The 11,647-nt window shown below is 51.2% G+C and overlaps 1 protein-coding gene across 1 annotated transcript in view; it reads left to right on the top strand.

Annotated features, from left to right (window-relative positions):
- Nucleotides 1-951: 951 nt before the first annotated feature.
- SQSTM1 (sequestosome 1) overlaps nucleotides 952-11,647 on the top strand; it is a 12,198-nt gene continuing 1,502 nt past the window's right edge. Inside the window, exons 1-7 of the mRNA XM_029216562.1 lie at nucleotides 952-1,213; nucleotides 3,286-3,381; nucleotides 4,239-4,468; nucleotides 4,564-4,705; nucleotides 5,509-5,589; nucleotides 10,580-10,794; nucleotides 11,063-11,258. Of these exons, the coding sequence (XP_029072395.1) occupies nucleotides 1,009-1,213; nucleotides 3,286-3,381; nucleotides 4,239-4,468; nucleotides 4,564-4,705; nucleotides 5,509-5,589; nucleotides 10,580-10,794; nucleotides 11,063-11,258 (1,165 nt within the window). The 5' untranslated portion in view covers nucleotides 952-1,008. The remainder of the gene's footprint in view (nucleotides 1,214-3,285; nucleotides 3,382-4,238; nucleotides 4,469-4,563; nucleotides 4,706-5,508; nucleotides 5,590-10,579; nucleotides 10,795-11,062; nucleotides 11,259-11,647) is intronic.

Genomic DNA, 11,647 nt, shown 5'->3' with positions numbered 1-11,647 from the left:
CCCAGGCCATTTGAACAGGTCACTTTTGTCACATAAAGCCGGAGATGTCCAGCGCAGGAGGGAGGTGGGCAACAGAGGCCCAAAGCCTCTGTTTCTTGGTCCCTAGCTGGGGGCTGTTGAGCTAAATACTGGGCTACCCATGAGGCCAACAGACCTGAGACCCCTCAGGCCCTTGGGCACCACCGGCTGACTAGTGGGTGTCCAGGCGCCAATGAGGAGTCTCTTGGGCTGCAGTGAACACTTGGTGGCCACTGAGACTCCAGGAAGCCTTAGCAGGCCCTCCAGTCAGGTGGGGATGGGAAGATCCTGCACCCTTCTGGCACTTCTCAACCCTACCCCCTATCAAACTGGGAGCTCCTCTGGTGCTCAGGCTTCAGTTGGGGGTCTGTCCCTCAACTCAGTAAGGGACAGTCATGGAGGATGCTGGGGATGGCGGAGTGGGCTGCCACCTGAAAAGCCGATGGCTTCGAATGGGGTCGGCTGCCAAGAGTGACAAGGTCAGGACAGCACCTCGGGAGCCAATTTGTTCTAGCTGGCGGTGCTCGCTGAGCGCCTAGGAACTTCCTGGCTTCCGGCCTCTGTTGTCCACCTCCCTCCTGCACTGGCCATCTCCGGGCGGCCTGGGCTCTGCTCTGCTGAGTCACGGCCGGGACCAGACCTGCGAGGGATCTGGGGCGGGACCCTGGCCGGTCCCTTTCCCTAGGTGCAGAGGCGGGCGCCAGACCGAGATGTCGGACTGCGGGGCCGGCCTCTTGGGGTCCCTGATGCATTAGGGGCAATAAGGAAAGGGGGCGGCAATGAGGGGGCCCGGCGGCGAGGAGGCTGTAGTGAGCCTGGGGCTCCCTCAGGGTGGCTCGCGCGCGACGGCCTGGCGACAAGGGCTGGACCGGGCGCGCTCAGACCCCGCCCCCAGGAAGTGGGGAGGGCGGGGCTCCCAGAGTGCCCTACAAAAGCCGCACGCCTGAGCAGTTCCCCAGCGGCTCCACTCCTGCTTCCCAACCGGCGGTGATGGCGTCGCTCACCGTGAAGGCCTACCTTCTGGGCAAGGAGGACGCAGCCCGCGAGATCCGCCGCTTCAGCTTCTGTTTTAGCCCGGAGCCCGAAGCGGAAGCTGAGTCCACAGCTGGCCCGCGGCCCTGCGAGCGGCTGCTGAGCCGGGTGGCCGCCCTGTTCCCCGTACTACGGCCCGGCGGCTTCCAGGCACACTACCGCGGTGAGCGGCCGGGCGCCCTAAGGCAGCGGCGCGGGGTCGTGACGCAGTCCTGCTCTGCTGGCGGGGTGGCTGTCTCTTCTTTCTCGTCGGGCCTGGTGGCGTCTGCGGGGGTTTGCTCTGGCTGCTCGCTGGGTGGACGGCGGCCCGCGTGGGTCCCTAGTTCGGCTTCGGGTGCCATCCTGGTGACGAGGAGTGGTGACTACAGCCGGCCCTAGTAGGGTCAGGCGCTGCCAGGCTCTCCGGGCGGATCTCAGGCCTGGCGGCGTAAGAGACCTCCTCCCCCACCCCCACCCCCGCCCGCCATGATGTTGCAGATCTTGGCGAAGGCGCACCGGGGCGTCCTCACCGGCTCGCGAGCAGGCACAGGGTGGTCAGAGGGGCACTCAGGTTACAGTGACATCTTGTTGCTGCCGAGTCTGGGCCTGCTAGTGCCAGGTGGGGGTTGTGATAATAACCCGGAAGAGCCTGGGCCGGCAGACTAGGAGGAAGGGCTGGCTGGGGAGGAGGACTCAGCTGTGCGGCCTGGCCCGCGAGTTCCGGGCCGGCGGCTGGGAGGGGAGATCGGGGACAGACCGCAGAACGCCCAAGACCAGGCGGAGTCCAGACGTTATCCCATTGGCAGTGGATAGAGGAACCAGATGAAAACGTTCTTGAGAAGTGTTGGTGTAGGGACAGAGCCCAGGAGCCAGCTCAGTTTCTAGCTGCGCTGGCAAGACTGGTGGCTGCTGGGGGTGGGGTTGGGGGAAGTTGTTGTGACTGGGACGGAGGCGGGCCTGCCGGTAGGTGGGTCCGTGCTAGGACCTTCCTCAGGACTGCTGCCATCTTGCCAGGGCCCCAAATTTTAAAATTTATTTATTTTCAGAGTAGATCGTTGTTTATTTATTTTTAAAATTTTTACTGGAGTGTAGTTGCTTCACAATGTTGTGTTAGTTTCTGCTGTACAGCAAAGTAAACCAGGCATACATACACATATATCCCCTCTTTTTTGGATTTCTTCCACCTTTTTTTAAAATAACAGTTTTATTGAGCTACAGTTCACATACTATAGAATTCATCCATTTAAAGTGTACAGTTTTTGGCATATTTACAGATTTGTGCAGCCGTTATCACAGTCATCTTGGAACCTTTCCATCACCTTATAAAGAAACTCTGCGCTTTAGCTATCCTCCCATCCCCATCATCCCATACCCCCAGCCCTAAACTACCACTAATCTACTTTGTTTATGGATTTCCCTATTCCGAACATTTCCTGTAAAAATATGTAGTCTATTGTAACTGGCTTCTTTTACTTAGCATAATGTTTTCAAGGTTCACCTATGTTGTAGTATGTATCAGTATTTCATTCCTTTTGGGGGCTGGGAAAGTTTCAATTTTATGGACACAGCACATTTTGTTGAGCTGTGTATTAGTTGATGGACATTTGGGTTGTTTCCACCTTTTGACACAGCCCCTGTTTTTATGGTAGATGTTGCATCTGGTGACCCATAGACCTGAACCAGCCTGCAGATGTATGGTGTGGTTTGTCTTGCATGGTGATGCTTTAAACCATTTGAGCCAACATCTAAAAACTAGAGACTACATATAAATACGTAATTTTAGCTTTGTTGGGGGAGGAAGCAGGCAGATGCATTCTACTTTACTCTCCTAAGACACAAGAGATCCAAGGCCTTTGGAGGTGCTGGACCCCTGACGAGCAGGTCACAGATGGGGATCTCCCACAGTTGATGAGGGGCTGGATCTGGTTGGATGTGGATGGAGACAGCACCTTTCTGATGGGGCAGCTAGTGCAGAGGCAGAGTGGCAGGTGGCCAGGTGCTACCATTGCTGCGTCTGCACACACGTACTCTGCCTCTCGTGTGCGCCCCGGGTCCAGGTTGGAGTACTTGCTCTCCAGGCAGTGGCAGAGTGAATGGGCAGTTTGGCCTCAGCCCTACTTTCCCCTGGCTCAGACAAGTGGGCTTCAGTTTATAGCCCTACAAGTGCCCCTTTTGCACTGGCCTCAGCCCTTTTCAGCAGCTTGTGTCCAACTGAGAGGCCCTGGGTGCTCACTTGCTGTCTTTTAAACAATCTAGATGAGGACGGAGACTTGGTTGCCTTCTCCAGTGACGAGGAACTGAAGATGGCGATGTCATATGTGAAGGACGACATCTTCCGTATTTACATTAAAGGTAAGGGGCAGCCTGAAGCCAGGTGTTCCTGCTGAGTACAACTGGCTTGAGGTTATGGAGACGTTCCCCTAAAGAAGGGGAGAGGAGACTGAAGGCTGTTTAAGACAGGGCCATAGTCATCGCTGTGCTTGGCCTGAAAAAGGAGTACATGCCCACCACAGGGGGTGAGGTCGGAGGGTCTCTGGGTTCACTTTAAAAATATATATATATAAAATAAATTAAAAAAATAAATTTAATAAATTTATTTTTCATTTTGGTTGCATTGGGTCTTCGTTGCTGTGCGCAGGCTTTCTCTTGTTGCAGCGACGGGAGCTGCTCTTCGTTGCGGTGCGTTGGCTTCTCTTGTTGCAGAGCACTGGCTCTAGACATGCAGGCTTCAGTCGTTGTGGCTCGCGGGCTCTAGAGCGCAGGCTCAGTAGTTGTGGCGCACGGGCTTAGTTGCTCCATGGCATGTGGGATCTTCCCGGACCATGGCTTGAACCTGTGTCCCCTGCATTGGCAAGCGGATTCTTAACCACTGCGCCACCAGGGAAGTCCCTGGGTTCACTCTTGATTGTGCTCACGAGCTGAGGGTTTATTTTAGTGCGGGGCAAGGCCAAAGCCATGCAGACACAACTCTCTGTTGCTTTGCTCTTGCCTGGGCCACTCATCCCCAGGTCACAGGCGCAGGGATTGAGAACCTCCTAGCAGGCTCTGAGGTTGTGTTGTTGTTGTCACTTGAGTAAGTGAATTCGCCTGGATTCGGTGTCTGAAGGGTGGCATGAGGGACCTGCTGACTGTGATGGCCCCATAGCGCTGACAAGCAGGAGTCTTCCGTGGCTCACAAAGAGTGTCATGGTTTTCTGCCCTGCCTGCAGAGAAGAAGGAGTGCCGGCGGGACCACCGACCCCCGTGTGCTCAGGAGGTGCCCCGAAACATGGTGCACCCCAACGTTATCTGTGATGGTTGCAACGGGCCAGTGGTGGGGACCCGCTACAAGTGCAGCGTCTGTCCTGACTACGATCTATGTTCTGTCTGCGAGGGGAAGGGCATGCACAGGGAGCACAGCAAGCTTGCCTTCCCCAGCCCCTTTGGGCGCCCTTCTGAGGTGAGTGGGGCCTCCCTGTGGGCTCGGGGTGGGTGCAGGGTGGCAGGAGCCCCCTGACCTGGCACCACCCTGCCCCTCTGTCTACCCCTCCCCAGGGCTTCTCTCACAGCCGCTGGCTGCGGAAGCTGAAACACGGGCACTTTGGGTGGCCTGGCTGGGAGATGGGCCCACCGGGGAACTGGAGCCCACGTCCTCCTCGAGCGGGGGATGCCCACCCTGGCCCCGCTGCAGAATCAGGTGAGGCTTGTGTCTGCTGGCCTCGGAAGGGCGAGATGTGAGGGCTGGCAGAGCTGGAGGGCCTTCCCTGTGTCCTGAAATCCTGTGTGCCTATGGCTGGGCTGGGCACTTCATGGCCATTCCTGGCATTTAATCCTCACAAAACCCAGCAAAGTGTGGAGCATTATCTCCATTGTACAGGTGGGAAAACTGAGGCGCCTAAGTGCCCAAGGCCACTAATGCATCTGCCCTTGCCCATCTCCTCATGCTGCCCTCTGAGGTGGTCCTCACATATAGACGGGAGGCCCCCTCCAGCACCTGCATCTCCGCAGTGTACTCCCTTCTCTTTTATGCTAGCTGTCAGGAAAGTCAGAGCCAAATTTGCACGAGTCTTGTAAAACAGTCCCCAAGTCAAAAACTTACATATAGCTTGCATTCTGAACTTTTGGATTCTGGTTTTATTCTGATTTTATTAATCTTACTGTGTCCTTTGATTCACTTTATCTTTAGAGACAAAGATGGGGATGTTTGATTCGAGTAAATAATATTTTATACTGTATGTACTGAGCCCCCTGCGGAGTACCTAGGCACCAGGAACACAGATGAAGGGGGAGCAGAAGGGGAAGTGGTTTGAAGGACGAAGGGGCCCAGGAGGTGGCCTAGAGAGGGAGGGAGAGAGGGAAGCACTGGAGTGTAGGCTGCTGGGACAAGGCCCCGGGGGGAGGGCTACTGGGATGAAGGTGACAGGACTGCAATGGGTATCAGTCATTGAGAGACATGCTTTGAATTAAGTGTATCTTTGTTTTTGTTTTTTAAAATCAAAGCTTCTGGTCCATCGGAGGATCCCAGTGTGAATTTCCTCAAGAATGTAGGAGAGAGTGTGGCAGCTGCCCTGAGCCCTCTGGGTAAGTGGTTGCCTGTCCGTCCTTTGATGCCAGCAGAGCATTTTGGTGACCAGTGTGTAGGTGGCTGCTGTGTGGCTTTCACTTGGGGTACTGCAGAGGAGCGGCAGCTCATGTGTGCTTGAGACCGCAAAGGTGTGTTGCCACATATCAAACTTCGCCAAGTGCTGCACCACAGGCCACTTGAAGGTGCATCCCCTGACAGATTCTTGAGCTTTCCACATGGAGTGTGGAATCAGCCAACGTTTGGTTGGAGTAATCCCACTAGGGAGGGTGCCCAGGCTCAGTTGCAGGGCTGGCCTGTCATCTTCTGCCTGTTTGTCCTTTGGGAGAAGACCAGTCTGTATTTCTCCTAGTGTGAGTCTTGGGGTTTCTTCAAGGACTTGGGTGAGTAGTTAGTTGAGATGCCATATTGCCTTTCCTCCCTTTTTGCAACCCCCAACCTTTCCTGGCGCTTCCTGAGTGCTGGTCTTGTGCCGGTGCCGGAGAGAAAGGAGTAAGGGAGGAAGGTTCTCTGTGTGCCGCCAGGTTCCCAGTGCGCAGGCCCAGGGTAGGTGTCTGGGTGGATGAGCCTCCGTAGTGTGCCCGGCCTGAGGCCAAAAGCTCCAAGAATTTAGAAAGCACTTGCTGTGTTTTGGCAGCAAGAATCAGTTGATGAAGGTGATTATGATGAATCCATGATCTTGGACTAGAAGAGAGCTCATCTTTGTGACTGCAGTGGCAGAAAGTGCCCACCTGGTCTGTCCAAAAGTTGTGTCCATGTCTGAAAGAATGCTGTAGGAGGGTGCCCAACCCCACCCGCCATCCAGCTTGTGGCTCACAGAGCATGACTGCCATTGCTTCCAAACTGAGACCATTTCTGTTCACACTCATTGAAGTAGCTTTGAAGCAACAGTGACATCTTGGTATTGCTGCTACATGAAATAGCTCAATTCACACATGGTTTCTGTACTGGAGTTAAAGGTTCTTGAGAGAGTGAGGAAAAAGAATTGCTATATTTAATGCTTTCTAAGGAGGGTAACAGTGGAGTAGTGATGAAATAATTGGGAGATAGGTTATCCCTAAACCCTGCCACTCACTTAAGACATAAGTGAAAGACATAGTAGAATTTTAAGAAATTCCAACTAATGGGTTGCTACTTAGGGGCCATGGGAAGTTTTTCTCTGGAAGATAGTAAATGGACAGTGGTTCTGGCTGAGTATCAGAATCACCAACAAAGGGTTGGGGTTTTTTTTTTGGTTTTTTGGTATATAATTTGGTGTATGGAAACTATTAAAGCTATTCTGAAGAACAAAGTTTTTCACTAAAAGAATGAATGAGATGAACTGGGAAGTCACAATACCAAGTCTAGGTTCAGGCAGGGGACTTTAAAAGAGTGCGGAGTCCCAGGTCCCTTGATTCGGTAAGTGGGTCTTGGGTAGGGCCTGGGGTCTGTGTGTTCTGAAGGCTTCCCAGGAGACTCTGCGTCACGCTTGCTCTCCATCCCGAGACCCATCTGAGCTTGTGAAGTGTTTCAGAACTTGACCTGGATTCCCCACTCAGGACACAAGTGCTCAGAGGTCTTTTGGGATAAGGATTAAGGCCTTTTCAGATCTTTCGAAGTGGATGGAGTTGGTTTCTACTAACTAGGGAGGAGCCTGGAACCCTACAATACAAGAAAAGTTTCAGTAAAATAATTTTTGAGTAATTTCCATTGACAAAAGCCATTCGAGGAATGGGTTAAACTCTGTTGTTGGAGTTATGGGCATTTTCCTTTCTTATGAGGAACTAACAGGATGACTTACTCTGCTAACTGCCTACAAGGGACCATTTGTTCCCAGAGCATGGGCCCAGAGGGGATGTAACCACTGACACCTCCCAGAGGGCAATGTGTGCAGAGAGTCGGTGGCTTTAAAGTGCAAACCTGAGGCCTTTTTTTGGTAGGTGCTGTGAGAGCCAGCTGAGCAACACCGTGAGGCCCAGGGTGGAGGTCGCAGGCACCGACACCTAGGATGTAAAATAGCAGGGCCCTTCCTCGTCATGGGGTCTTCCATAAATGCCCCCACACAGAGGCTTTGGGGACAGCATGGCAGAGACTGGTACAGTCTTGTAAGCCCTGAAGTCTCAGATTATCATTAAGTTGGAGAAACCCTAGTTCAAAAATCTCAATGATCCATTTACAGAAGTGTCACATCATTCACCCATTTAGAAAAGTGAGAAAGTATATGGGTATTCATTGTACTGTTCTTCCAGCTTTTCTGACTGCTTGAACCTTTTCCTAATGAAAAGCTGTGGGGGAAATGGAAGAAGAACAATTTAAATTTTGCAGATGGGGTACCAGTAGCTAAGCCTGCTTTCATCTCTGCTTGCTCCTCAAACTCCACTAAAATAACAGTGAAGGGATTAAACGAAAAAATATAAAGCATCATGGATAAAGAACAAGAGAAAAAAGTAATAGAGGACAAGATAAAATGAAGTTATCAAACTTTGGAAGATGGGAAGTGGATGGAGAACAGTAACCAACAGAGTGGAGGCATCAGAAACCTATGCACCTGCATAGAGATGCCACTGAGAAGCAAGACTGGCTGTGCAGGGACCAGAGAAGGCCAGGGAACCAGGGGAGGGTTGAAGACGCCTATTAAGGATCATGTAGAGACTTCAAAGTCCCAGTCAGCCAGATGCTGGCCCTTGCCAACCCTTGCAGGAGACCTGGTGTTTAATTTAATTGCTGGAGCACTTGACCCAGGGAAGCTTCAGAGGTGGGGACACTAGGGACACAGGGCAGGGTGAGGCACCAGCCTGAAACTGGGCATCATGAATGAGAGAGTCCAGCAGAAGCTGGGGAGTCCCTGCTCAGGAGAGGCTGAATGCACCAGAGGAGCATCTGACAGCTCTGCCACCTAGGATCCCAGTACCTGGCTGGGCACCCTGTCAGCCTGCAGTTGGAAGATAATGACAGCCCTGGCCCCATGGAGAGTGCTTCCCATCATCTTTTCCTTAGTGCCTCGTTAGGATCAGACAGCTATGGATCACCAACAGTTTGGGGAAAACCTCCATGCATGGGAAAGAAGGAACTTGAGGAAGGACTTAATAGGGAAGAGAATGGTAACATCCTCAGTGAGATACAAAAAAGTATTTGTATCCATGAAAAACAGGATACCATAAAAATGATAACATAAAGGAACAGAATAAGAATGTTCTTGGAAATTAAAAAAAAAATAGAAAAAAGACAACTTCAAAAGAAGTCTCAGATTTTAAGATCATCTCAAGGAAATATTCTAGAAGCAAAACAAATAGAGGCAGAAGGAGAGAAAAGACGGGATAATTTGAGGATTAATCCTGGACGTCCAATATAGGATGAAGGAATTCCAGAAAGAGAACATACTGTAGGGAGGAAATGAACAAAGAATACAAGACAGTCTCTTGGCACTAAGGACATTAACCTCTGGATCGAAAGGGACCCCAAATGCCTTGGACAATGACTAAAAAAGACCCCACACCAAAGGTTATTGTCAAGTGTCAGAACCCTTGGGATAGAGACTCTGGAAACACTCCAGGTTGCTATAAAAGCTTGGGAATTCAAGGAGCACAGCAAGAGCTGGAAGACAAGTGACTTCAAAAGGCTCATCTAAAATGGTTTTTCAACCTCGAATTCTGTACCCAACTAAAATGATCGTGTGGGAGCAGAACAAAGTTGTCAGGAATGCAAGGGTCTTAATCATCTTACCTGGGCTTGAACTCCCTTTCTCTGGCCAAAATGAAGAAATAAGCCCAGAATGAAGAAAGAGGTGCTTGAAAATGGTACCCAACACATGAAAGAGTGACAAGAGGAGTCGCCAGGATGGAAGGAAAGGTGTAGCTGTGCCTCTGGCCCCGAGAGCTGCCTGTCCAGGCTGGAGCTGGAAGCTCCATGCCCGCCAGGGGTGGTCTTCAGGGAAAAAAACAGAACGGATGCGGTATCTGATACACTTAACCTGTGTTGTAGAAAACACTATAGAGAAGCTGTGGGAGAATAAGGGGGAAGTTAGCAAATGAAAAGGAGGACATCGTTACTGCTACAGAAACAGACTGTAGAGTAAATAAGGCCAGTACTTGGCCCAGCAAAGAACAGTATTTATGTAGTGGCACTAATGTAAACACTGAATGCTGTTTTTACCAAAACTTGAGTTTGTGAAAGGACAGGGGAAGGGGTGGTAAAGTGTTGATCTTCCAGAGTAAGAAATAAGCAGTAAACTTGAGCAGTCAAGAAAGAAAGAGCATTTGTGGGTTGACAGCTGTCTCTGGGGAGTGGGCCAGGCTGTGTGGCGAGGGGCAGGGAATCTTCTATAGAAGACTGTAGTCTTTTTTAAAAATTTTATTGAAGTGTAGTTGATTTACAATGTGTTAATTTCTGCTGTACAGCAAAGTGACTCAGTAATACATATATATATTCTTTTTCATATTCTTTTCCATTATGGTTTATCACAGGATATTGAATATGGTTCCATGTGTTATACAGTAGGACCTTGTTGTTTATCCATTCTATATAATCTTTTAAAATTGTTTGACTCTAAGCTATGGGCATGCCCTTTGAGAAATTAAAAATAATTAAAAACATAGCCCTGGTGATTGTCCCCTCCCTTCCCCTCAGTGAGCATGTGCCCCAGAGTGTGAGAGACTGGAGGTAGACACACCAGCCAGTGCTTGCAGCCTCATGGGCCTTGCACAGAGCTTGCACGGGCTGTCTGCCTGCCTAAACAAAATTCGTGTGTTCAGTGTGCATGTTTTTCACATCACTAGGCCCCTGCACGCAAGTGCGATGCTTTATGTGGTCCTCACCACTGTGGCACAGGTGGTACTGGCCACACGTGGTATTTGGCTCTCACCCTGTTCCAAGGGCCTGGCCCTGCCTGCTGTGCAGCCGCTGTCCTACATGGTTAGGGGAAAACGAGGTCTGTTTATGGACTTTCTGGCTCTGAAGCTCACCTGGGATGCTAGCTATTAATCAAGTTTTTGTTTTCTCCTTGGCTTCCAGGCATTGAAGTCGATATTGACGTGGAACATGGAGGAAAGAGAAGCCGCCTGACACCCACCTCCCCAGGCAGCTCCACCCCAGAGGAGAAGTGTAGCTCTCAGACAAGCAGCTGCTGTTCCAACCCCAGCAAGCCAGACGGGGACGTGGAGGGCATGGCACAGTCTCTGGTGGAGCAAGTGAACAAGATCGCCCTGGAGTCAGGGGGTCAGCCTGAGGCAAGCACCCTCCCACGCCATCCCCAGGTTGTGGCCGCCCAGAGCTTATCCCAGCACCCCAGGCACAGCCCTTCCCTGGCACTCACACAGCCAGAGGGACCCATTTCTGTTGCAGAGTGTCGGTGGCATTTAAGTTGTTCTGTGAACCCTCCGCTAGAACTTTGTAAAGCAAAAGCCTCTTTCCAGTCCTCCATGCCCTGACTCTCCCAGGCTGTGGTCAGGTGGCCTGTTGTCCTTGTCCTTGTGCTCATGGGGGGTTTTGTTCCAGGAACAGATGGAGTCTGATAACTGTTCAGGAGGAGATGATGACTGGACTCATTTGTCTTCAAAAGAGGTGGACCCATCTACAGGTGAACTCCAGTCTTTACAGATGCCTGAATCTGAAGGGCCAAGCTCTCTGGACCCTTCCCAGGAAGGACCCACAGGGCTGAAGGAAGCTGCATTGTACCCACATTTGCCACCAGGCAAGAGATTTCAAGTATTTTGTATTTCTATCTTTTCAGTTCAGAGCATCCCATCACTTGCTTTTAGCAACACAGAAAGACATCATGTTCTGTACTGCATGGCTTGTCTGTTGACGTAAGAGAAAATTGGGAGTTGGTTTTGTCCTCTGTGTCTATACTGAGCCTTAGTAATCTCAGCTTTCTAAAACTTAACATCCAGACCCAGAATTACGAAGGCAGATGTGATGTGGTGGCGGCGCTGGCTTTGGCACTACTAAAAGTGGACTTGGGGTCCATCTTCACTGTTTCCTCATGGAAAGTGCTGACCTTGGAGCAGGGGTCCTAGCCAAGGCTCCGGTAGGAGCCAGGCAGGAAGCCACCGTGTAAAGTAGGTGGCGTGGAAGCAGTAG

Source organism: Monodon monoceros, unplaced genomic scaffold (assembly GCF_005190385.1).
Source record: "Monodon monoceros isolate NGI ecotype Baffin Bay Population unplaced genomic scaffold, NGI_Narwhal_1 Super_Scaffold_12, whole genome shotgun sequence".
Classification (NCBI taxonomy): Eukaryota; Metazoa; Chordata; class Mammalia; order Artiodactyla; family Monodontidae; genus Monodon; species Monodon monoceros.
This window is presented reverse-complemented; position numbering and strand designations above follow the sequence as displayed.